The sequence below is a fragment of the Centrocercus urophasianus genome, unplaced genomic scaffold, assembly GCF_019232065.1.
Source record: "Centrocercus urophasianus isolate 14NV4802_14NV808 unplaced genomic scaffold, USGS_Curo_1.0 seq_18, whole genome shotgun sequence".
Taxonomy (NCBI): Eukaryota; Metazoa; Chordata; class Aves; order Galliformes; family Phasianidae; genus Centrocercus; species Centrocercus urophasianus.
The window spans coordinates 19,313,745-19,341,281 of NW_024884733.1; the positions used below are offsets into that span (position 1 = coordinate 19,313,745).

General features: G+C 42.3%; 1 protein-coding gene across 2 annotated transcripts in view; it reads left to right on the plus strand.

The window, feature by feature from the left end:
• PTPRF (protein tyrosine phosphatase receptor type F) overlaps positions 1–27,537 on the plus strand; it is a 292,857-nt gene that overhangs the window by 111,216 nt on the left and 154,104 nt on the right. For both annotated transcript variants that reach the window (XM_042819454.1, XM_042819455.1), the window contains exons 4-5: positions 8,116–8,261; positions 11,240–11,381. In XM_042819454.1, coding sequence (XP_042675388.1) covers positions 8,116–8,261; positions 11,240–11,381 — 288 coding nt within the window. The remainder of the gene's footprint in view (positions 1–8,115; positions 8,262–11,239; positions 11,382–27,537) is intronic.

Sequence of the window (27,537 nt, forward strand, 5' to 3'; positions counted from 1 at the left end):
TCCTGGGCGCGTGGGGAACTGTATGCACAGATTAGGGCCTGTGTGGGGAAACTTGGAGCAGAGGAGGGGGCATAAGGAGGGCCTTAGGAAGCAGAAGGATGCTTTTCTGGGCTGCTTTTCTTCTTTGTTTTTAATCAGCGCTCTTCAGTCAGATGTAGGACAGTTCCCTGCTTCTCTGCATATTTTTCTTGTCTAGTTGTTACTTCAGTTGTTGGAAGCAGTTGTAAGAATGGTGTCAGAGTAGAGAGGTTGGTTTATTTATTTATTTATTTCCCCTTTGCTGGCACAAAGACATTAAGATCCATGGACAAGAGTCAATCACAGCACAGGGATTAGCCAGAGTTAAGGATTTTCTTACTAAGATGTAAAGCAGCTCACACTGATAGCCAGCCAGGCACTTTTAAGAAAGACATTCCCTTCTCATTCCCTTCTCTTTCAAGGCTGTTGTAATTGCAGACAACGTACCACCCTGCACATGAAATCTGGAGGCACCCTGCAGACGGTGCTGGGGGGAGAATTCACCTCCCTGTCCACATTCAGGTCTGAGCTGCCCATCTGAAGCTCTTCTACAAATAAATCGGCACCCAAAGCGTGCAGCACTGCTGAGTGACTTGCACAGCATCCGTGTGTGATGGATGACTGAGACAATTCCGTTTCGGTATCAATGTCAGCTAATTTTAGGTGTTTAAGCTCTTTCAACAATTTCCATGATTCATAAAGAGACAGAATTAGAAATTTGCTGAAGTGCAACACTATAATGACAGGCTGTTGCTGTAGTTTATTAATATCCAGTAATCGTGGCCTTAACACTTGAGTGAACTAACTGCTCTTAGCTGCTATTTCTGTGGAATAAGCATGTTTCTCCAAACATCAGCATTTCACAGTGGGCACAGCTTCCAGTGGTGCAGGACAGTTTTATGTACAACCAGGTCAGACACCTGACCAGAGGGAAATGCACCGGGTCTTATATCGCTTTAAGGAGTCGTTTTAAACAGTCAATTTTCACTAAAAGGCTGTTCTGTAATTTATACTGGATTTAGAATCACAGAATCGTTAAGGTTGGAAAGACCACTAAAATCATCTGGTCCAACCATCAGCCTGTGCCTGGGACTGCTCTAGACTGCATCCTTCAATGTCACATCTCTGTGGGTCTTGAACACCTCCTGGGATGGTGACCCCACCACCTTCCCTAGGTAGCCTGTGCCACTGCCTCACTGCTCTTTCACAGAAGGAATTTTCCTGGTGTCCAACCTGATTGAGTGAACATAAATCCTCTAAGTGCAAAAAGGAAAAGAAGGCTTGACAAAGTTTGGATATAAAGATGTCAGCATGCGTCAGCCCCTTCAGTAAAGAGAAAGTGAGAAAGTGTCTTCTAGAAACTGTCAGTAGCACCCATTACTGGGAAGGTGAAGACACAGGAGTCAAACACATTAAGAGTTGGTGAGCTGAGATCATGGTAAATACTGACCACATTACACAAGTGTCCTGGCCTTGCATTCTCCTTAATTAAACTTTTTTACAATTTTTTTACAGTTTTTACAATTAAACGAAGCACAGTGCGTTTCTCCCTGAAATGATGACCTGGCATCTTAGTTCACAGCACTTCCTCCAATGGGTGGGGGAAAGCACAGCCTCTGCTGGATGACCACTTCTCTTATTTTTAATGTAATTTTTCTACTGAAAGTTACAGAGGTCATTGAGCATGTTAAAAGATCTACTACTTTGAGATTAATATGTTAATCTTTCACTTTATTTGGTTTCATTTTGTTTGAACTGCAAGCTATCTAAGAGTAACTGCATGGAAGTCTGGTAATGAAGGTGAGGAGAAAGGCAACTTGCTTGGAGATAATCTTTGTAGATTTGATTATTACAGACAAACACACTTAAAGCTGGAAAAGTCAACCACCGAAATTGGATTGAAATAGTAGAATCATTTCTCCTGGCTGTTGGGCATCTTTTAAGCATTAAAGCCTAACAAGATGATGAAGCAAGAGGAAGATATGCAGGTTGTGTTAAACAGCCTTCTATGTTTCAGAGCAGTGTGGGAGGTGTATTGGGTTTGGAATGTTGGCTTCTGAGTTTGGGATGAGGCTGAATGTTGTTCAAAGTGGATGAGGAAAAGGTTGTGACTCGTTGGAGAAAGAGAAATTTGCATATGCCACATGTGAGTTTGTACATAGGTTGCTCCAAAATGCCTCCTATTTGTTTCTGTGAAAACTACAACAGGTAAAAAGCACAAGAACACTACTTGATAGAGCAAATTCTCAACTGCATAAGACTATTTTTCGACATAGTTGCCATCATTAACTATGTATATTCACCAGCAGTGTTATACACAGCTTGTTTGCTGTGCTCATAAGGATCTGCACCAGCAGAGGTGACCCACTGTCATGGCTACCGCTGCTGAAAGGCACCCCAACCTCTCTCTATGCTCACATCAGCTGCTTGGTCTCCATAAATGCTTAGTAAACGTTGGTGAATGTCAGTGGGTGCCATTATTTCCACATGGAGGAATTCAGTGATATACCTTTGCTTCATCTTTGTCTCCATGTCAGATGCCATTCTGTCAGGCTGCCCCTCTGCTGCCATCTGTGACATGGCAATAACATGTAATGGGATATTGGTGGGAAGGTTCAACCTCTACTGCCATACTGCCTCTTACGTCGTGGGCCAACATAATAAGATAGAAGGCAATACTTTCAGAGCAGCCATTGTATATTTGCATGTATTTAGTAAGTACCTTTTACTAAGCAAAAAAAGAGCAAACTTTTCAATAACCACAAAGGAACAGGAATGGTTAAGTGGTGGTAGGTATATTGGAAGGAAGGTGTGAGGATGGCTGGAGAGCCTGGTGGTTTGCATCCTGCCTTGTTGGAGGTGCTTAGGAGAGAAAGAATAGAGTAAGTTTCTCCAGAGAGTCTGTTTAGTGGGCTTCTGTCTCTGCACAGGTATCAGTCATCCAGGATCACAAAGAAAGGGGGAAAGAGATATCCTTGTTTATGCATAAGAACGTGCCACTTCTGTCTTCTAGACCACTTTGTTTCCTCTTAGAAGTTAGTTGTGAGCATGGGAAAGTCCTTGTCATCCTTGGTTTCTTCCCAGTGTTGTACAAGTGGAGCCACATCATCATTTTTAACATATGCAACCTGACAGCAGCCGTGTGAAAGCAGCAGGTGTGTTTAATGGTGGAGGCTGAGGCACAGCTGTGATGGGGAAGGTGAAAGGCAGGGATTTCAACTTGAATCTCACAATTTCCAGGATTAAAAAAAAGCGTTCCTGTAACCTTTTCCTGCTCGTGTCAGTAACTCCTTCTAATTCATTTGGCCCAGGCACCTAAATAAGGTTGCTCACGTATGCCTATTGTATGTGCTTATCTAGTTATCTCCTATCACAGCCTTTTTTCTTGCACGGAAGAGGCTATTTTCAATCTTAATTGAGCCCAAGTCACAGAAGCTTTCTGATGAAAGCGCAGGCTCCCCCCTCCTACAAAGCAGCTCTTGTTTTCGGTTGCCCTGTTCCACCAGGAGCAGTGGGCACTTGCAGCTGGAGGACAGAGCGATTTTTCTTTCAAATCTCTCGCAGCAGGTGAGTGCACGTAGAGCACTTAATTGCAGAGAAGTGTTTAATAATTCATTTTTCTCAAACCTGTGTGTGACTTTGTGGAGAAACAGCACGCACAAGAACAGGAGGAGTACTGTGATTGCCAGTTTGAATTACAATTTTTGGATGAGGTGCGTTTGATGTGGGTGCTAAATACTGAAAAAGCTTCAGGATTCAATTTCATTTTCCCCTTTATTTTAAGGAACCATCTGATGATGTGTCTTTGAAATAAACATGTTAATATTTTTGTGTAAGTAGCATATTTATGTTGGCATATCTTACATTTCAGCCACTTGAAATGCTTTGGCTATTACAAGATTACAAGGAAATTTCTGTTATGCGACTGGTCTGTGCTTAATGCGTAGCAAAATAGAAGAGGCTGTGCTAAATATATATGACCCAGGAGCATTTTTCAAGGCTCTGGCTGATGTTTCAGTTGGGTGATGCAAATCACATAGAACTGCAAGAAGATCATGGCTCACATAACAGTCACCGGCCAGTTTAGTGGGAGGGAGCTGCACCTCTGTGCTTTGGCTTTGAGGGGTATCTGCCTTTTCTCTTGGGAAGGTGAGGAGCTGTGCTGCCTGTGGGAACTTGTGACGTTTAAGTGGCTCTGAACTGGTTTGATTTTTTTATTTTTTTATTTTTTAAGAAAAAAAAAATGAAGAAGGAAAAAGAAAAAGGATTGAAACATTACTACTCCTGGTAGGGCAAATTTTAAGATAGCTGCTGAGATGGGTTTCTGATTTATAAGAATTTTTTTGCAACAAGCAAATCATCTAGAATAGCAGAGAATGATGGTGATTTTTTTATGCGTATAACAGGAGTGAGAGAGATGGATTTTCGTGTTTGGCTCTCTTGCTCCCAGGTGCCCTGCAGGAAGGCTGTGCCAGGAGCTGGGCAGTAGGCCACAGTCTGTGCTTGCAGGCTGTAGGCCCCCCAGCTCCCTATGCTTTGCTGGTGGCACTGACCAGCAGCCTGGCTGCCTGCTGCATGCCTCATGTCCACTGGTGCATCTCGCTCTGCCTCTCTGCACCCACATTCTTGCAGCTCTCCGTGACTCAAGGGAACATTTCCTGTGAGAGTTCCACAGGGCTCTGCGTGAGCCCACTGCTGTTACCTGGTGTGCTGAAGCAGGCTCGTATGTGCATAACCTCTGATAGCATCTCTTCCATGCCGTGAGACCCTCCTTGTGATTTCCTTTATAGGATTATCCAGAAATCTTTCCTTGCTGAAAAAGCAAGTGACTTTTTCAGCAGAACTGGCTGTGGAAGGAAAGTCCTTTTCTTTGAAATGTTTTTTTCCCCTCAATGGAGGGGCATGTCTGAATTAGTCATCCCTCAGCCTCCAGCCAAATAAGATTCCAGCTTTTGTAAGAAAATGCCCTATTTTTTGTGGTGTTCCACCTCAGAACCATTCTTTCCATAAGCTCTATAGCATAATGTAGTTTAGAGCAAAGACCAAACAGGGAAAGGTTCAGCTGCAAAGCTGAAAGTTTTCCCTTTGCTCCTGCTTGAAGCTTATGAGTAAACAGAAATGATGATAGCAGTAATTTCTTCTCCTGGTGTAGTGGGAACTTGGTTATGAAGTGAGGAGCAAGAATTCATTTAAAGGGTGAGGATGGAGAATGCTCCAGGGATCTTTGCCAAGCAGAGAGGCCAGGGGGAGAGGCTGAGCTGTTTGGAGCTGTCAGATGACAAATACACAAGTCTGGAGTTGTTACTCCATGTGATGATGGAGTAAGCAGAGGTGGGTGTGATGGGAAAGCAGCCACATCTCCCTGCTGTCACCCAGGTATCACTGTGGAGGTTCTCTCTCCGTTAGTCTCAGGCAAGCAATCTTTTTGTTGAAAGTTTGAAGAAAAAAGATTATGTATTTTTTGGTATCATTTAGGAAAAGTGAGGCTTTTACTACAGAAGGCACTTCAGAACCTTATATCTTTTTTGTAGTTTGTTTGAACAACAAACATTAAACTTCAAACTTGGCACACACATAATCATATGTGAAGACTTCGGTCACGGTGAATTTAAGACAGAAACAAGAGAATGACTCTGTTACTGATTAAATATTGTATTTTCAGTGTATCCTTATATTTTTGTGTTTCCAGGGCTAGTCCAAGAGTGCAGACTTTCAAAACAGGTTAAAAGAAGGCTGCTTGCACCACCACATGTCCGTGTCCTTAGTGGGTACCGCTGCCCTTGGGACATGGTTGTGGTGATGCATCCCCAGCAGCACACTTGGGGTTGGTGGCTGGAAAGCAGCTCTGGAGATCATCATGGCCACAGAGTCTAGGAATCTCATGGAAGGTCTGTCACACTTCTGTTAGCTCTCACGGAGAGAAATGTTGGGAGTTGCTGTTAGAGTTACTGGTAGCTATAAAAATATGTATGCCCGTGCCCAGCTGTTGTCCTGGGGCCAGAACTTGGAATTTTAGGGTTGTTTAATTAGTGCTTTCATTTAAAACTTCAGGGCATACAAACATTTAAAATTGCTTTGTAGAAATTCCCTTTCCCAGACTGCGTGAGAGTGTGGTTTATGTACAGGTATGCTTCTGTGACCAGTCTCGGTGGATTTAGATGGTTTCCAGAAATGAGAGTTGCTCAATTAAATGTGCAGGAGAAAAAGATTCATTAGAACAGTGTAAATTCAAGCTGAACAAGACAGGGGGGTTTTAAGGTTTTACTGCCTGCGAACATTCTGTTTCCTTTTGTTCCGGTTTTTAATAGTATTGATTTTTTTAAAATGTACAGAAGTAAAGTAAGTCCTCGGTGTATGAACTGGGGAGTTGGTGTACACTGAGAGGTGTAATTGCATTGTATTCTTCAAGGACAGAAGTTTTGGATTCTGCTTATTTGTCATTTGAAAATTTTAGACTATTTTACTAAGATCACAGAGTAAATAACAGAAAATCAAAAGAACAAATCAAGTGCAGAAATGCAATACAAGGCATCAGCTCAGCACACTGCATTGCAAAGCAGTCAATCACACTGCAATCACCAGCTGCCTGAACAGTAAATTAACATTTCACTGGGATAGATGAGAGGTGAATAAACACAGATATATGTAAATATAAACTAAGTAGAAATAGACGTGATTGTAGATGAGTAAATATGGGAAATCAGCCTCAGTTAAGCAAGCACACTTAATAATTGCTTGCTGTTAATGTCAGGATAGTGTGCCAAGGACTGCTGATGGTGGCCATTACATCTTAAAAGGCTTCTTTTTCTGGGATTTGAGCTATTTTCTTTGCTCAGTCCTAAAGGCTCTCTTCACCGAGGATGAGTACCACTCAGTACGCCTCAGTACCTGTGGTCGAGGTCAGCATTTTAATCTCCTTACCATAAGGAAAATACGTTTAAACAATGTTTTCTCTTGGGGTCACTGAACCCACCTGGATCTTGAAAACTCAGTCTTTGGTTCATGGAAAGCTTAATGTTAAAACCCCCTGCGTTTGGGTTTGCAGATGTCCCCATCTCCCTCAAGGCCACCCTCATGGCTGTGTCAAGAGCAGGAAGGTGAGGAGCTGTGGTCAGCACATACTGCTGTCTTCTCTGTGCTGTTTCTAGGCCAGGTTCATCTCTGAAGTGGTTAATCAGAATTATATGCTATATTTCATATTTGGCCTCATGGTGACCTTTGCCTGAGTGACATTGAGGCTGTGCTCTGCAAACCCTCTGCATGGGGTTAAATGTTTTAATGCTCTGTAAGGATAAGAGATCATCCCAGGCATCTTCCTTGGTCAAAGCAGCATTTCAGAACTGCCCGGGATGTTGCAAAATTTCAACCTGGACACCTAATTTGATTGATCCAGAGGGCACAACTGTATTTTCATGAAACTTTTCATTGATTATTAAGATGTTACATGATTTTTTTTTTCCATTTTTGCTGAGTCTTTCAGGCCTGAATGTCACTTTGGTTTCTTTGCTGACTTTCATTTTTAGTGATTAGTTTTACCAAGCATAGCCCAGCCCTTGAAGGTTTCTAAGTACTTAGGCTGTAGGATTTTTATGCCAGTCCACAGCTCAAATGAAATTAAAGGTTCTTAGTTGTGCAGATAAAACTTACCTGTTAATTTTGACAAATGCCTCAACAGCTTTCAGGAAAACGAATGTCAGCGTATGGTACATTTTGTAGGTCTGGTGTGTCAGCTGTTCTGTATTTTCCAGTGCAATGACCATGTTATATACTTGCAAAAAATCCATTTATTTAAAAAACAAACAGTAAAAATTGTTCCATTTTCTCATATACCTGAAGGAATGCCTAGGGGCTGGGGGGAGCCCTCTGTTGCCCTCATTTACAGGCAAAGCAGATGGACTTCATTCAGTTCAGGAAAAAGGGTACTCGAGCAGAAACCGTGCTTGTCATGTTGCAGGCTGTGCTGACTTTGTGTGACCGAGGCTGTTCAACCTGGATTTGTTGCGAGAGCACCAATTATCTTTTAATTTAGATGTATATGACTTGTTCCTTCCTTATCTGATTCTGTGTCCTCATGGGGTGATCTTGTTGTTTTTCCAGGCAAACCAACATTTATGAAAGCTCCTGAAGATCAGATTGGGATTTCTGGAGGAGTGGCCTCTTTTGTGTGTCAGGCAACAGGAGAGCCCAAGCCTCGAATCACATGGATGAAGAAGGGGAAGAAAGTCAGTTCTCAGCGGTTTGAGGTAATTAGGAAAATAAAAAATAAAATAAAATGAAAAAAACCCACATGTTTGCAGGTTGTCACTACACAGTATGCGTCACTGCAGCTCAGATTTCTCTGCGACATAGCAATACCAAACCTAGGACTTTAAAGTAAGCTTCCTTCCCTGCAGCAGTGCTACCTGTAGAGCCAGTGTTGTCGTTTGTAAGCGTGATTCTGGTTGCACACATATGGGAGACCCTTCTTCAGATGAGAAACAGCTGTATGCTGAATGGGATGCAGATAAAAGTTGCATCTAGAAGTGATTTTCTGTTTTCATTGTGAATGTTGGCATGGTACCTCCTTGGCCTCCTACACCTGGTGTAATTTAAAAGTGGGATGTCAAAATCCCAACTTTCTCAGTGAGTGCTGCTGCTAGCGCCCTCAACAAATATACTTGGAAAGGAGATCATGAAGCCATCTCAATGGGTAATTTGACTTTCCTAGAATCATAAAATACCCTGAGTTGGAAAGGACCCCCAAGGATCATCAAGTCCAGCTCCTGGCTCCACACAGAACCACCTACAGTTCAAACCCTGCATCTGACAGCAGTGTCCAAATGCTCCTTGAACTCCATCAGGCTTGGGGCCATGCCCACCACCCTGTGGAGCAGACTCTTTCCCTAATCCCTGTCCCCCACTCTCCCCTGCTACAGTTCCATGCTGTTCCCTTAGGCCCTGTCAGTGCCCTCAGAGGGCAGAGCTCAATGCTGTCCCTCCGCTCCCTGTGAGGAGCTGCACACCATGAGGCCTCCCCTCAGCTCCTCTGCTCTGCACTGAGCAAACCCAGGCACCTCAGCTGCTCCTCATATTTCTTGCCCTCCAGTCTTTTACTCATCTTCATATAGGTGTCCAATTAGGTTCGTATTTTAGATAGCAGATATGTTTCCACTGACTTTTCCACCTTTTTCTTCACTTTGCTTTTTTTGGATTGGGTTCTTCTCTCTAAAACTGCCCTTGGAAGTGTGACCCTGACAACATTCTGCTGCCTTTGATGTTTTTGCTTTCCTGACTGGAGTGCAGATGACTTTGTAGCCCAGAGCAGATTGATTCAAGTCACCAATTTTAATCATGATTTTGTATGTGAGCAGGAAACATTGATTAAAGTAATCAATTTCAATCTTGTTTTACATTGGTATTTTTCCCCAATAAAGGTTTAAGTTTTGTTGTATAGTAACCATTTAAACATTCAGGTTTGTAAGTAAATATAAGCTTTGTAGTGAATTTGTGGCTTACCGGAGGGATATGTGCTATTACATGCATTCACGTGAGCGATCTCATACCTTTATTCACATCACTTTTGAGACAGAGCAGAGGCTGGAGATCGTGAGTGATGTCTGGATATTTTGGCAGACAACTGTTAATTATACCTCATTACTACGTCTTTAGTTAGAAGAAAACGGGAATTCAGCTAAAATGAGAAAAAGCCATCAAATCCAATGGAGACATGCTGAGCTATTGCACAAAAGAAGTATCCACAGTTAGCAAACGGAGCAGTGCTTCTGGTGTTGGTGTCTGCCAGGTTCTTTGTGGCTGTAGCTGTCTTCCTCACACACACAGCGTTTATTCAGAGGGCACGAAGGGGAAAAGGGCTTTCCTGCTCTTTCACCTCGTAGCGTTCTAATCCTTATCACTGGACTGGATGAGTGTCTGCATCTGACCACATGCTTTAAAATACCGTGGAGGGATTACAGTAGTAGATTTAGCGTTTTGTCACAGTTCCATATTTAATTTAAAATTCAATTAAAAAAATAAAAGTAATTTCTTGAAACGTACTGCAGTCATGATCACCTTTCTCTGCCCTGTCTGCTGCTGCTTGACCCCAGAGCAGCGTATTTTGTCATCTATTTCTCTTACTTCAAGTAGAATGGTTATTCCTTCCAGAGTGAGGAACTGCAGATTTTCAGTGGTTTACCCTTCTGGTTCTTCCTATCTCCTGTCACTGCAGAGCCTTGTGGCGCTTGCTGTTTTTGCATTCTCATTTTCACTCCCTCAGTCTGGAGCCATGGGAAGAGCCCATAAGCAGGGTTCTTGCAAATCAGCTGAAAGTTTTGCACAGAGGTGATGCAGGTCCCAGGCTGACACAAGTTTTTGGAAGAGCATTCAGCTTAGTCTCTCTAATCTGCCCCTGAATTCCCCAGTGACAGCAGGGGTCTGTGCATTTCCCTCATGTTGTCACCATCTGCAGTTCAGTTAATATTTTCAAGTTTTACAGTGCTCAGTAATAGGAGAGGGATGAGCTTAGCATTAACAATGGCCCGAGGCTGCTTCTTCACTGGCTTGCCGTTAAGGCATAGCTTACAGTGATCCAGCTGTAAGCTAACAGGTACCTCTTTCTTCTCTTGGGCTAATGTATGTTGCAGCTTCCTTAGCAGGATGGAAAGGCAATGATTTATTAAGGACTTTATTTATTATGCTGGGGAAGAAGCTATAATTATATAATTGATGATCGTGGCAGAGTTGCAAAGTACCTGATGCTGAAGGACATTGCAACCCCTCGCTTTGTACTGAAGTTAGCACACGCTGTAGATGCTCAAGCAGTTGCTGTAGGTCTGTAACTGTGTTCCTGGTGATCCTACAGGAGTACATCATTCTGCTCTTCCATGAAGGTGAGAGTTGGCACTAAATTGCGATCAGTGTGATTAGTGAGACCATTAGTGCAAATATGGCTCAGATGTTTTAAATCATCAGATCCACTTCTTTATTACCAGGTTGATAGTTTTTCATGCTTGACTGCTTCATAAAGAACCTCATTGGATCTTCATTTGTTCTAGGCTTCTCAGAGGGCTGATATGTTCTTGACTGAAACGTTTGCATTTCTGGACGTGGAGCAACAGACCAGTTGCACGATATTTTGTAGATTACAGGGTGTTATGTTTTGTTTTTAACCCCTGCATTGTTTTGACTTTGTTTTTCTTGAAGTAGCTGCTGCTTAAAAACTGCTTGCTTTTTGTTGTTAAAGGTTATCGAGTTTGATGATGGGTCGGGATCTGTTCTGCGGATACAGCCGCTGCGTGTTCATCGAGACGAAGCTATCTACGAGTGCACAGCCACCAACAGTGTTGGGGAGATAAACACAAGTGCCAAATTAACCGTGTTAGAAGGTAAGTGGGAAGTGGTTTTTGTGTCCTTAGACAGCTCTGGCTTTGGTAGCTGTGTTGTAGCTCTCTTAAATGACACGGTGATATTTTAGCTTGGTCTGGAAAAGCTGTGTTCTTCCTGTTCCATTTGCTGTGATTTCTTTTAGTGATGGAAGCTGTTATTTTTCAGACAATCGCGAGCAGAAAGGATGGCAGATTCTGAACTTTCCTTAAAGTGTATTAGTTGAATTGTCTGATTGAGGTGTATTATTCCTAGCTTGGAGGCCCAGCTAAAGAGACATTTGTATACTTTTCTCATCTGTCTGCTTTGATATAATACCCATCTTCAGGGAATCTGAGAATGGTGTCTGACAATCAGAAACTTAATCTTTGTTGCTGTACCTTCTGGATTAAATCAGCGCTGTTCTTTTGGAATGGATTTTTAGGCTGCTCTTCAGATTTTGAGTTTGATGCGGAATGTAGCTGGGTTTACTTTTCACTGTAGTCATGACTTGTTATTCTCTTTCTCCTTCTGAAGAACGTATTTCAGTCCTTGTCTGATATATGGGTTTTTTTTCTGCTTGCCATGATGTTCTATTTCTTCTAAATGGAATGTTTTGTGGAAGAGCTGTGTGGAAGATACAAGGGGCTTGCGATCACTTGATGATTTCTTTTATAATAGATTGTCAGAATTATTGTTTGCTTTCAAGGCAAAAGGGATTTTTTCGGCACATCAATGTGTTGTAGTATTTGTTTACATATAGGATTTTGTAAGAGCATTGGGATGTTACAAGCCCAGGGCATTTGGCTGAATGGATTTTTTTATTTGCATTTACTAAGACAAGTGCGAGAAGGCTTAAGCAAATTGCTTGGTGTGTTTGAGTAGATGGAGAAACTTCTGAGTAGGGAAAAAACTGGGAAGTATTTGTATGGTTTTGAATCTTCAAAATTGCATGGTGTTTTTCTGTTCAGTCTGGCTGTGAGAGCACAGGAGTGGTTGTCCCATTGTAGGTGTGCCAGCCATGCAGAGCGACTCTGTTTCCTTGCTTTCTCACTGGCTTCCCAGATACATTACTGTGGTCCCTTGCTCTCTCTTCCCATTTACAGCGTAGAGGTAATCATATTTTCCTCTCTGCTCTGTGACAAAGAATACATCAAACAGCTGTAATGTGCTCAGGCACTCTGATGATGGGAGTCATAGAAATCATTCAATACTTGATGTGATTGTGTATCTTGTTTCTGGAGGTGGGGCATCTTAAAGGATCAGCTTGCTCTTCAGCGGTATTATTAAGAGATGGATAACAGGTGCTATAGACTTGAAAACTGTTGGGTAAAAGAAGCAGGTCCCTTTTGTTACTCCTTGCCTTTGCAGCCGTGTATGTGAGCACACAAAGCACAGTAGAACTCTTTCGGCATTTTCCTTGCAGATCTGCATTCAAATGATTCTTAGAACTGGATTTTGTGATAGTAGATACTTTAATATCTAACTGTTCCATGCACATTCCTGTTTCCTTTGGTTGCTCTTGCCTTTATGTATCTTAGATCTGTATGCACATGCACACATGCACTAATAATTTATTTGCTCTGTGTTAAATGTTCAAAGGCCCACAGAGACATGCATTGCATAAAGGAGCATAACAGTATTTCTCAGCTCCGTGCAGCTCCTGCTGAGTTCCTGATGAGGTAAAACTTGCAGACCACCGCATAAATAGGGAATGCTATGAAACTCCAGGAACAGGAAAAGGCATGCCTGCGCTGTTTAAGAGCTATGGAAGCAAAAGTCAGTACCAATCAAGCACAGAGCCTCCTTTTCTGTTTGGAAGCTGCCTTAAATTGGAGCTAATGCTTGGTTTAACATGATACCATGAGGTCAGAAACCATCTGCAGGCTTGGGACTGTGTTTTCCTCTCTAGCTGAAGAGTATCGACCCCTTCCAGGTACTCTCAGAATGGGTAAAATTAAGAAGAATTGCTGTAAAGCGATTTCAGAGTGCGCCTGCATAAGGAGTAGTGAGCTTGCTTACAGAGGAGGAAGAGCTGATGTGTTAGCTTAACCTGATGGAGCAGGTGAGCTCTGTTACAATGTACCTGCATTGAGAAAACGCATCTTGTATCTTGCTTTCTTTTCTGAGGTTTTATGGGGGTGAGTTTATTTTTTTTCAACCGTATTGTCTCATCCTACTCTGTTGTGTGCTGCAGATTACACTGTTCCTGTATGTTAAGAACATGACATTTTTTGATGATCAAAATTCTTTTGCTGATGGGTTTGCAGAGCAGATATTATAAGTCAGTGCTCTGTTTGTGGCAGTGTTCAAACAGCCTCAATGGTCTGTAAAATACAAACGTAAAGAACCCCTCCTCTCTCGTTTGCCACCGCTTTCCTCACCTGAATTCAGCAGAGCTATTTGGAAATGACACATTTCACGTGGAACGATTGATACCCTCAAGGCTGTCAGCTAGGATTGGATTTTCCCTCTGCTTCTGGGGTTAAAATAATTTCTGTAATTGCTCTCAGGTGGCATTTTGAATGATGCAGATATTCTGCACTTACTTTCAAGAATTTGACTAATGCGGCGGTCCCTGATGCATGACAAAGCTCTATCAAAAACGTCCTTATGGTTACATGCTGCTAAATACAGAGTACATATTGATTTTTACATTAAAAATCCTTTGTAACAATAAGTTTTAATGCTTCTGCACAATTTGCTCTTTAGAACGCAGGCCTTAACATTAAATCCTGAAGTCACAGTCAGGGTTTAGCAGGCTCTTATTAGATGTCTTTGTAGCTAACTAATCTGGAGCTTTATTTTATTTAGATTTGCACGATGTTTTACAGATCAGAGGCAGATAATCCTTTCTAATTGCTAACTTATTCTGTTCTGAATATTAAGAGAAAAGCCTGAGTCCAGTCTTCTTAAGGAAGAGGGAATCCTCAGATGTGAATCTCTTCTAACGGTTTGGTTCTCTACTGCTCTTTCATTCTCACTCCCTTCTCTCTCATTTTTTCCTCCTAACCTCAAATATCGTTGTGTACAAACTACGCATATACTTGGTGTAACTGGAAATTATTTCTTCAGTGGATAGTAGAAGAAAAAGACATGCATATACCTTCTCTTCTCATTTCTCCCGGGTAGCTGATAAGCTGAATTATGTATGAGTCATATTGAACATTTCTATCTTTTTTCCAATTATGACCTGGAGCAGCACAGAAGTACGTTCCGGCCTGCCTGGCAGAGGAGGAAAGCAGTGCAAGGAGGGAAGGGTAGAATCAATATGCTGACACACATTCCCAAGAAAAGCCTCGGGGACAGTTAGTGACTCTAACAAATTAATAAATATATCATTGAGTTGTAATGTTGAGAATTACCAAGCGTTTTAAATAGGGAGATTATATGAAATGCAAGTAGGAAGGATGCCAGCGCAGAAGGACGTGGCTGCAGGCAGCCTGCAGCACTGCCAGCCTGGTGCCCTTTCACCGAGCTCCGTGCTCAGCACTGCAGCTGTCTGGGAAGGGTGGAAAGAATGGTGCTTATCTCCACTCACCTGTAGGCTAAAGAATCCCTTCTGTCTGTGGATTCCAGCAGGAAGATAGAGAAGAGCAGTGCACAACAAGTCCTCAACGTGTGGGCAGGGAAACATGGATTATTTGGGAAAGAAAGAAGGCTCAAATACAGACTGCATGGTCAGTCCCTTCTCCTAGAGCTTTCCAGATTGAACATCGGGTTACAAGCTTTATTCCCAGAATTTGGAAATGAATTGCAAATGATTCATCAGTGCACTTAGATTATTTTTTTTCCCCTCTGCTGTAACCCAGAGCGTACAGTCATATCCAAGTGACACTGAATATATTCAGAGTTTCATTTCCCTTTTGTTTTTAAGTAGGTTAAATGAAAATGAGACTTATCTCCACTTACCGTTTTCAGCATAGATCTGTGCAAATCCCCAGTGCAGATCCTAATGATGTGGCATGGAGCTGTCTGCCCAGAGGGCAGCTCCTGATTCGGAGGACAGGTGGAAAAGCTAGGGAAGGGGCTTGCCTGCTTTCAGCATCCAGGTACCCTGACAGGCTGAATTTCACTGGTCAGATTCATTCTGTCAGGAAGCAAGGAAGTTTTGGTGTGTCTCCGTGGAGCCGTGGAATGTCCCAGGGTGGGAAGCACCTCCACATCACTGTAATTTGCTGATTACTGAACCATGTCATGAGTTTAATTTCTTTCACCATCTGCCAGCTGTATTCCAGTTCCTAGAGTTACTCTGTTTAAAATCGGTACATGATAAACATTTGACTGTTACAAATGATTTCTGCAGAGAACTAGATCTCCCAAGGCCTGAAACAATATGTCCTTCTTGTGAACACTCTTCTAAAGCTAATTTGTTATTGCAGTGGTAAACAGAAGTTAGCTATGTTTAATCCTTGTTTATGTTTGGTTAGTTACAGAAGGATCAGTAGGATCACTGGGCTTTGACTCATGCTTTTGTGTCTTTTTGCCAAGAAGAATTTTTAGCAATGCATTATAGAATTGAGGCAATTATGGAAGGGAAATTGAATCCCTTTGGATGTGCTGGTTCTGATTCTGCAAATGAATTAAGCCTCCTCGTAGACTGCTGCTCTTGAGACTGGTAGTGCTCTCTTCGTGCCTCTGGTCAGGAGAGAACAGCTCTTTCCTCTTCTCATTCCATGGCCGTTGACTATTTTGGCTTCGTTTGGTCTCTCCATGGGAAGGCAGCTGTGATAGCAGAGATCTTACCCCTGCTCTTTGCTCTCCACCCAAGCAACCCAAAGTCTACTTTCCATCTGTGTGAGACTCAGGTCAAGGACCTCTGTGACTTGCTTTCCCAAGCACTGCAGCATAGTGAGTCTCCACCTGCTTCACTGCTAATATGGTGATGCACAAAGAAGCCTGGAAGCATGTCACCTGTGGATGGTGATATGTCTTGTGCTTGTTAAAAAGGGAAACATTAAGCCAATTACTCATGGTAACACAATTGAGAAGTTTAGGTTGTCACCTCGAAGAGTGTAAATCCCAGCTCACATGGACTTAAGCTATTAAGGTATAAGCAGTGTTCACAAGGAAAGAGTGTGTTATGCTGCTCAACAGCAGGTTGCCTGGCATTTCTCTGGTAACTCAATTTAGTAGCCCTGTCATCCTGCTAAAAAGCCTTGCCATTTCTGAATTACTGCACAACACCTAGAAGGATCCTGGAAGTTCAAGGAAAATAGGTGTTTTCTCATTCCCCATAGCATAGAAGGTTGAGCAGAACTGGCAATCTGTTAGAAATAGACCAAGAAAATTTATAGGGCGTTTTAGTTGTATCACCATTACATCTCATGCTGCAAGAAAACCTGGAGACAGTTCATCTGTTTAATCTTTGATATCTGTAAAGCACCTATCATCTCAGTACAGTTTTATCTATTTATTTTTAAAGATCAGATTCAATGGTAACAGTAGTGTTACTCTCAGAGCTCAGTTTTTCTAATATTTAATAAGACAGGCTTTCTTGGCTTTGAGTGGTAGGCAAAGAATTGCTTCTTAGAGGCAAAGTTTTAAATGTTGCTGGTCTCTTCCAAATAGGAGCATCAGCAGATCTTTAGAACTTATCAGACCCAAATGCCACAATTTCCATTTCTTACTCTGTTAAATGATTAACTAATCATACATAGCCATATAATGTATCCATGGTAGCATGTTCCACCAGAAGACTGCCATGCACTAAGGTTAACATCCAGGTTCATTCCACAAGTTTATGAAGCAAGAAATACAACCTTTGAAAAGTTTTATGTGAAACATCATGTATTTAATGCTAAGCTGGAGCCCTTTGGAATCGTGTGCTCCCATAAAGCCTTGTGTCTGAAAAGACACTCTTAATCTCGAGAATATTTGTCTTTTGCAGTGAGTGCCTGCTTTTGCATGTTGGCTCTCAAATGAGATCCTGTGAGATTACATCTGTGGCAGGAGGGGATGTTGTCACCTTGTTGTCAGCAAGCTGACGGCTCCAGTGGCAGAGAAGCACCCAGGCACAGAACCTTGGTACAGGAAGGGCTTCCCAGATAGAAACAAATCAACTTTAAGTGGCAAATAAATAAGGAACTGTTTTCTGTAGAACTCTCTGACAGCTCTAATGCAGAGTGTGTGTTGCAACTGCTAGGTATCTTGAGATAGCGTGCTGTTGTATCCTGTGAAAAAGACTTCATGCTTGGGCTGGTTTCTTTTGTTTGTTTTTGTGTTGTTGCTGTTTTGTTTTGAAGAGAATCTCCAGTTACCTCAGTGAAACAAGTGTAATTAAGGCCGTACCCAGTTACCATACTCTGCTGTGGGTAGAGGTGCCGTTTAAATTCTGTACCATGGAATATCAGGATTGTGTACTGGTTTGGGTGTGGATGACTTCTCCATTCTGTTATGAACATTGTCTTCTGGAATTTTTTACTCTTCATAAACTGCTGATAATGATACCATCTTAGGAAGTGAAATCTGAAGGTCGAGATGCATAATTTCAAAGAGTAAAAGAATGAATCCATTGTAGTTTTGTTGGTTGTGATCCCTTTTGTATTACAGGAAGGATGAGGTATACTTAATGCAAGTAATGTCTCAGATATATTCCTTCACATCATTTAGGCAGCAGTCAATAGTTTATGAGTTCCTATCCCTGTGGGCTGTTTCTTCTCTGCTGTTTGCATGTTACTTTTCTTCCAAGCACATTAATCTGTTTTATGAAGAAAACGTTTGCATATTGTAGTCCAGTAGAATCATTATCCCATGCTGAGGGTATGCTTATGATGATTATAACATGTACAGTATCTCAATCTATTGGCATGTTTAGTAGTTCAAGTTAATTTCAGGGACTGATGTCCTGGGTCAGCCAGTGGCGATATTTCACCTCATCATGTTGGCTGCTTCCCAGCCCAAGCTGACCTTTATGCTGCTGATATGTCCAACTCTTGAGGGGGTGGAAAACAACACAATTAGGAAGAAATTCTTTACTATGAGTATGGTGAGACACTGGAACAGTTTGCCCAGTGAGGTTATGGATGTCCCCTCCCTGGAAGTGTTCAAGGCCAGGCCGGATGGGGAGTTGGGCAACCTGGTCTAGAAGGAGGTGTCCCTGCCTATAGCAGAGAGTTGGAACTAGATGATCTTAAAGGTCCCTTCCAACCCAAACCATTCTGTGATTCTATGAACACTTACAAATTTTTGTGACTAGTAACTGTTGTCACCTTTTTGCTTATTCCATTCCTCAAATCCCTCACAAAAATACCCAGAAGCACAGATGTTCATTTAGAGCATTGTGGCAACCTCCTGGTAACTTGTCTGTTGTGAAAATTGATAATTGAGCTCAGGGCATTTTTTTCTCTCTTCTCCTGGGCTCAGGGTGTGAAGACAGGTTGCTTCTCACTCTTACAGCTTCTTAAGAAAGTGTTACGGAAAGTATGTCAGGCTGTTCACTGCTGCTGCTCTGCTTACAAAACGTTCTGCCTATTCCAGAGGTAAATGAGGCGCACACAGATCAGTTTAACTCTGGCAGAGATCTGCTCACGCAGGCAGGTTCCTTTCTTGCTGGGGACGGTGCTGTGGCTTGCCATGTCCCAGCTGAGACCAGGGATGGCCAGATGACTGCTTCTGTGTCTTTGTTCCAGTTTAAGATCAGACAGGTTAGATTAAATTGTCTGTGGTTTAAGCTAATCTGATCTGACTCTCCATTGGAACAGATCATCGGTCCCAGCTGGGAGGCAGCAGCCACCAGCAGTGCCTCGCACGTCACCGCGCAGAGGCTGGCGGTCCCATCTGCCTCCACCCCTGTGGCTACAGCAGCATCTGAAAGCTCAGGGTTGGGACTGTGAAGGGGATGAGAAGCAGGAAACGTGACAGAAAAGCCTTGGCTCGAGGAAAAGGTACTGCAGGCTTAGATGATGGAGTTTATCATCAGGACGGACTTTCAGTCCTCTCTGAGGATGTTGAGGCAGACACTGAAAAGATTGGTTGTCTAAAAAGGATGAGAACAGAGCAGCAAATGAAGGCTGCCAGGGAGACGTTATATGTCCTGTAAACTTTTTGGCCTAGATGCCATGGAGGCAAAAAAGGTGCATTGCAATGTGGGTGTAACATACATTGTAAAAATTGAAGTAAATACATCTGTTAGGAGAATAAGGATGTATAGGTTGAGACGTGCTAGCTGATGCCCTAATCCATCCCAGAATGTGACTGAGTGAGCCTCCCCTTGCACTGAAATTCCCAGCTTATCATAGACTGTCTGCCAGTTTCCAGTTCTGCCCATCTGGTCTTAGCAGACCTATTCTGCACTTACTCCTGTTTGAGAAATTGATTTTATTAGTATTTTCTTTAACACACATCTAAAGATGGACACACAGAGCCTTGCAGATGTCTTTCCCAAAGCACTGGGGGATCTGTGGATTTTTGGAGATACCCTATCCTCTTCTAGGACAGGTTGCTTTCTTCATTTAAGAGCTCTCTGGCTAGCCTGCTTTGTCTGCCTTTCTAATGCACCCGTGTTTGTCTCATCTCTTGTTTCCAAGCAAGGCACAGCAGGCTTATCGCAAAACTTCATAGTGTTTCTTATGTTTGTGAACATGAGAAACATAATGTGAACATAATAATAGTGAACAAGAGAGCGGAGTTGATTAGGTGTCAGTGAGCCCTGATTTAGCTCTCAAAATGTTTATTTGGTAATAACTATGCTAGGGCTGGACCCAGTGACTCTCAGTTAATGAATTGAGTTTGGAGGACTGGCTGCCAGGGGAAAATACTTCTATTAATGAGTTGTGTATAAATGGATCTAGAAGTCTTTTAGAGAAGAGAAAAAAAAAAAAAAAAGGAAAACATGCAATTATAAATTAATCAATTTCTTATTTTAAAAGGCACTTAAATGGAAGTGTACTTAATTCAACTAGAAGAGACAAACAAGAAGTTGGTTCCTTTAGATAATTTAACTGTCACTGTAAACCTTGCCAGAAAAAAAATCACATTTCTCACCAGAGTTTATATCTACTCGTACCCATCAGAAGCTACAAGAATAGATTTTATCATCAGATGTTTCAAAAGACCTTTCTTATGGCTGCATCTCTTTCAAGATGCCTCATTCTGAGAGTGTCTGTGGAGAACTGTAGCAACCTGTTATTGACAGATGTGCTCTCTGTAGCTTGTATGTTAGCCCTGCTGGTTTCTCCTGCTGACTAATAAAGTTAGTTGCTAGTATATATTTGTAGAGTCTTTGAAGTCTGTTAGGTTGTGGAACAGCCTTCTGAGAGAGTTAGTACCTCATTATTTCAACTATTGGAAATTAATGTGAAACACTGTTTGACAGTGCCATGTGGATTGTCTGCTTTGGTTCCAAGGAAAAAGGGAAGGGCAAGAGCAAGATGTCCTTAAAAGCCTTTCTGAGCCCCCTAAATACTTTGGCAAAATTACCTTCTGTACCTGCTCATAACTGAGAGACTCTTTGCTCAAAGCTTAGTGACCTGTTGTCATTTACTGGTATTCTGTGACTTACATGGGCACTTCAGAAGACATAGCACTACACTGATCTTCTGCAACTTCTCCTGCAGAAGTGTGAGAGTATATCCACTTAATAGAACTAAAGAGTGGCTTCTTAAATGGAAAATGGAGCATGGAGAGAACAGAATGTGGTAACCGTGACCATACAGAATTTGGTGCTTACAGCTGCAAAAATATAAATCTCTGTATGTACAGAAGTTGCTGTACTGGGCTTATGCTCCTGCCTTACCTTCTTCCTCTCGCTAAAAACTGCAGCAGCACTTAAATCATTCTTGGGGAGATCACTGTTTTAAAGTGAATGCCAGGGCAACATGGGACTGCTATCTCTGTACGTGCTAATACATCTGTGGCGTCAGTTGTTGAGAAGGGAGGCCCTGCATGTGGGGGTGGCACACTGTGTGTGTTACTGTACCCAAGGGAGAGAACGTTTCCCAAATGCTTGAACACCTGCAGAAAAAAAAGGAAAATCACGTGAGTGCTGCTGATGGGCCACCCTTTGCACTTGGCCTGAGAAGTTGTACAAAGCAAGGCTGGCTTTGCATTAAAGACCTGTATCTTGCTGACAGCTGGTTTCTGTGCATCATGCTTATTCACAAGTCTCACATCTCCTTGTCTTTAGCACCTCTAGTTGATCTTGTTTTTTTTTCAAAATGCAATTTAGTCAGGAAGGCTCTATGTTTGCGATGCCTATTAAAAAGCAGTGCCCAGATAATAAGCAAGAGGAGTAATTGATCCTAATTTGGGATGCAAAGAAGTAATTATTGTGACCCCTCATTGTTAATTTGTCATCTGAGCTATTAGTGACTGAAACTTGGTATAAAGATGGTCTAAACTACGCCCATTCCACTTGCTGTCTTAGAAGCCCTGAGAATCTTTATGAAGGTATTAATACCTTCCCCATAGAATTTTCTGACTGCTGTTTGTTCTTGAGGATATTTCAGTTGGATAATAGTGGATAATAGTCTCACCTGCTCAGGTTCTTTCTGCAGAGCTCTGAAATAGCTCTTTAAATCCTTTTTTCTAAGGAGAACCAGTAGGTGTGAGGTATAATAAGACCTGTTTTCCCAAGACCATCTAGCTCCTTGGTGAAGCAGGTCAGTCGATGCCATGGGAGAACACTGCAGTGTAGACATTCATCTGCCTTGCTAATCCTGTGCTCTGTTGTTTCAATCCTTTTATCACAAGGGTCCAGCCTGGATGAAATCTTTCCAAGTTCTTGGTGTTTGAGTCAAGTGGGGAAATCCAAATAGCAATCACAGCTATAACCTTATCCAATTATAATGTTCACTGTTGTTCTGTTATCCAGTTTGGGACTGGGGGAAATTTCCCTCCGATAAGTGTATTTGTCAGCACCAAATGCAGAATGCTTTAAAATAAAGCTAGATGCGTGAAGCATTACACACAATACAACTGTTACGACCTTTTAATTACTTTCAGACCAAAGGAAACACACAGCCAACATTAACTTGTCGGAGATCTTAAAATCCCAAAGTCTTGCTTTTGATACTACAGTTCCAAAATGATATTTTGTTTACAAGCAAGGCAATATGAATTAATTTTTCCGTGTCTCTTTGATTTAGACAATGGCACAGTTGGTCCCGGTGTGGAGAAAGTCCTTGAAGAGACAACAGAAAACATAAAAATATTTATGAAAAATGCATGAACTGAACACAGGGTGGTATTAGCAAAAGCTGCTGCAGGGGAAGGTAATGAATTGGGGAATGCATAGTCCAAGATTACAGGATATCCATTATAAAAAAGGGCAGACGTGGAAGGTCAGGAGGAGGAACAGAAAAGAGCCTTTAGTGAGGGAACAAGTGTAAGTCCTGCCTGCATCTCCTTTTTGAGTCCCAGCAGGGAAGAGCAGTGTGTGCCAGCAGCGCTACAATGGCAGGCAGTGCCTTCCAGCTGGAGCTCCGTGCCTGAACTGGGGAGAGTGAGGCAGGCAAGGCAGAGAGCTTGCTGTCCCTTGGAGCCAGTCTGGAATGAAGACAAGAGTCCAGCTGAACCCCTGGCAAGCACCGATACGCTGAAAGCCTACATATGGTGGAGGTCAGAATGGTTCACCCAGGAGAGGGAGTGAAGCAGAAGGGACTATTCTTGCTTGCATGGGCCAAGCTATATAAGAAGATTGGGTGTCACATGTTGCCTTCTGTCAGGAGGCTGTTTAAGAGTATTGTTAATGGATGTGAGACCTAGCTTGATGTTATGTGTGTAGACATGTCATCAACAAGCACAGTACTGAAATTGTTGAGGCTGGGAGGGAGAAACTCTGTGTGTATTCTTTACAGATAAATGATTGGGGTACTTGATTTTGGTATGAAGTTGTTTCTTCATAAAGCAGCAGCGCAGAGGACCTCAGTTTGAAACTTTGCCTGCAGGAATAATGTGTGACCTGATGGAAGAAATAGCAGTTGGTTTGCCTAGAGGTGGCAAGCTTAATGAGTGTCCACCTGATTGGTATGTAGCATACGTCCTAACATCATAACTTTGGCCTGCCATGTGCTCACAGTCCTGAGGAAGACATTGCTGATCAAATGAGTAGTATCTAGACTTGAAATTAGCAAAGATGAATAAAATCTTTGTCATTTGCAGTAGGACTTTCAAAGAGAGGGAGAATTATGAGGGATTCATGTTCTTACTAATTAGACACTAAAAATGGCAGAAGTGTTTAAAAAATAATAATAAAATAAACCCTTAGCTCTTGCCCTGGGCATGAATTTACTAGCTTTAGTTTGGTGTTCCATTCGGTTCATTGATCTTGTCACAACTGATGATTCATTAAGTTGTGACTACTGTAGAAATTACAATGCACAGATGTAGCTGTACTGCACATCTGCGTGTTCCCAATGTGTTAATGATCTAAAAAATGCACTTTCTGTCTGGCCATCCTGTGTGCTTCAAGTACCAACTGACATTTTATGTTATTGAGGTATTTCTTGTGGTTGGCAAAGAGAAAGTGGTTTTAGTTCTCCTTGTAATTTTTGTTACTTTTATCCATATTTCAAATGGTTGTGCTTGACTGTCCCAGCAGCCGTGGCCTCGCAGAACGCTAGTCAGGATTGTGAGTCTTTCTGTAGGCTGCAGACCTTTTTTGGTGTCACATGCCTTCTCCTGGTCTTTGCTTATAGTAGATGCGGTTGTTTTCTGCACTAAGTCATGGGGAATGAACATGTCTGGTGCAAAACCAGGATTTGCAGATTTCTTGACTTCCTCAGGATTCTGAATTTCAGTTTTTCAGATTTGACCGAGATGTCATTGACTTTGTTCCTAGCTTAATGCTGACAGTTCTATTTACCCAAAGGTTCTAGCAGGTCCCAGGAAACCTCAGATACTATAGCCTGATGGGCACCAGCAATTCAACAACATGCAGTAATACCATAAAACAATTTAATCGTTAACATGTGAATACTTAACTCAAACTGCTATTCAGACTGGTCCTTATTAGAGACCTGTGCTTTATCAAAGCATAGATCTTGAGGGACTGAGTGCCAGTTGAAGCATGAGCACTGATGAGGCAAGCTGTACTCACTGTTCCATCACAGCAAGCTTATGCCCATGTTATGCAGTTAATGCATTGTCTGGTGTTAATGTTCTGACTCCTAACACTGCTTTCTAGAGCACATGGACTCGTAAGACTCCTCTTGGTACAGACCTTCCAGGCAGTGCTTGGGTAGAGCAGACTGCATCTGTTCAAAGTTCCTAGCAGCCAACGTGCCTGGCTGTATTTCCATCTCCAGTCTGATGATGTTGTAGACTCTGTGCTAGAAGAGTCCCTTCCCTGTGTCACTTGCTTGAATTGTTTCAGCCATGCACATCTTTCTAAAAGTTAGATTTAAAGGATGTCTCCAAGAAAAATATATTGTTCCTTTCCCTCACCTCCCCCCTGCAAAAACAAACAAACAAACAAAAAAAACCCCACACACAAAAAAAGAAACAACCACCAAAGCAACAGTGAGTTTTCAGGACTAGTTTGTTTCAAAACATAGTGTTCTATTTCACAACTGAAATCGTCTCATCTCAACTTTAATTCACATTGGTTTTCCATCTCAAGAAGAGCCTTTTTTCCTGCTCCATCTCCAAGATTCTTTTCCAACTTGGGCATGTGTAAGTTCTCCTCTAAAAGGTGACCGGTTGGAGCTCTGTAAGCCCCTGTGGTATGTGCAGCTCATTCTCTTGCCTTGTTTTTTGTAGCTTGTTGTTGAATCCTTCATGCTATTTCCATGCTGCTCTGGAAGTGTATGCCTTGCAGTTCCCACTGTATTTTACCAACGTAAGAAACAGCTACAATTATTCAAACCCAAGAGCAGTCAGTGCTGCTGTCTTTTTTAGGAGCCAGCAGTGGATGCCCCAGAAGTGTGTAAAGACAGAGCACACTCATAGAGCCACTTTCCCAAATGTGCTTGTCTGGCCTCTGCTGGTTTGTGCCAAAGAGATTTTTGAGCCAGGTGGTGATTTCAGTCAAACTAATGAGATAAAAAAACTGATTATTTTTTGAGCTTCTAGTATACGTAACGTCCCAAAGCAAAATGTTTCTGAGCTCAGCTAGATATTCTGGGAGAACATAGCTGTTAATTGCTAGTATCGTTTGATGTCTTGCAGGCTTTCCATTGGAAAGAACACTGAAGTGTTTGTCCATTTTCAGCTTCATGATTCACTCTGGATTCTACTCTTTGTTGCACTCATCTTTGTTTGCATCTTCCACGCTAAATAGTTACTGTCTATTTAGATATGATGTTTGCAGCATCCCAAGCAAGTAGAAGGTGAGGACCAACCTCGAGCTGCTTTACCTTTTCTGTAACAGTGTTGCATGAATATTGTGAGCCCTAGGATTTATTGTTCTCCAGGTTTCCCATCTTACAGGCCAAGCATATGCTTTTTCGCTTGTTCCTGTAGCAACCCAGAGTGCACCTGGAAGGCTCTGGAACATCTGTTTGTCCAGCTGTGTGGGGACATGGGGTCAGATGAGATAAGAGCAAACTTCAGGAGGGGGTTTGTGTTATGTACTAGGCGAAAACTGGCCTCTGTGACTCAGAAGGGTTTTTCTAATTCCATGCATTCAGATTACTTTGCAGTCTTCGTATTCAAGTCTAATCAATTAGATGTTGTCTTTTTAGCTGTGCGCAGTTTGTAGCAGTAGCCTATCTTCACTATCTGTGATCCCTCTGAGATGTTTGGTGCTGGAGATGCCAGCCTGCTGTGAGGGAGGCTCTCGTGTCCCTTTGACAGGGGGTGTGGAAGGCTGCGGCCAGCTCTTCCTTGTGTTCATTTTGACAGCGGAGATGTGCACATCTCCAGGTGTGGTGTGAGGCTTTTGCCTGGCAAAGGGCAAAATCCCAGATGCTGCTGAGCACCGAGGCAGTTTTCTTCTACCTGCAGTGGCTCTGCTAAAATTCAGTCCTGAGTTGGTGGATTTGCCCAATCTTTCAGCCCCTCCAGTTCCAAATTTTGAGATATTTGGAGAAACTGAAAGATGGTGAGCCGCAGCAACCTATCGAGACTTGGTTGAATCCAACTTCCCATTTTTCCTTAGTCCATTTAGTCCTAGCACGAGTGAGTTTTTATTTGTCAGTTACACAAATCATAAGCAAAGCTGAAGCAAATATAACGGTGAGTGCAGCTGAGCCAGACAGAACTGCTGCTTTTGATCTTTTCTTGCTCTTTTATGTACAGAAAGGCAAGAGATCTCTGGAGCATCCCACCTAGTCCTGTGCTACCATATGGTTCCTTCATCTGACCAACAGCAAACACATAAAAGGTGTCCATAAAACAAAACGGGTGTGTTTAACAAAACTGTCTGAAACATAAGTTAAGTAACAAAACTTGACAGCTCATCTTCTCCACCGCCCGATCGACTGTGTGGCTAATATTCATTGAAGCATAGAATTGAAATGCCTTCCTTTATCACTTAACCTGTTCTCTTATGGTATACATTTTTTAAAAACTTGCAGCACGGTTGTCCTTTAGATCAGTGCTGCTATTCTAAGCCTGGCAAGTGTTGTTTTTCTGTGGCTGAAAAATGAATCTGCAGAATCTGAATATAACCCAGTGATTCACTCCCTTATGCACTGTTCAGCTGAGTGAGACATGAAGTGCCGGATTTCATGGAAACTGGACCTCACTGCCAAATAACAAAGTTTGAACTTGTGCTCCTTGTCACATTAATTGCTAATTTACAGCTACTGTGGAAAGAGCAGGTAGTGCAGTGCGGGCGAAAGCTCTACCAGCAGGAATTACCCAAACTCCATAGCTACACACTTAACAGTGCCTCTGTAGCACTGCTGTTAGTGTGACCCTTTCAGCATTTTTAAGCTATTTCGGCATTTATTATCATAGGCCATTGCATCTTCAAGGTTCTCCTGACAGATACTTATTAAAGACTGATTTTGAGAGAAGTGGCTGTGCAGTTAAATACAAGTTTCAGCAGAGTTATGGCTAAACCATAGGGAACTGTGCTGGGTTTGTCCCCAGTGCCAGCAGGTTTTCTGGGCAGGAAGGGTAGAGGAAGCTGTGTCTAATTGAAATGCTGCTGTCCTTGCACTGAGCACCGTTTAAGAGAGTAAATATGCAGAAGTTTGTTTAGAACTTCTGGAGTACAACTTCGTAGGTCGGCAGTGCTTATCTTCAGTCCACTGATCAGCTGTCTCAAATAATTCCCTTCTACTTCTACAA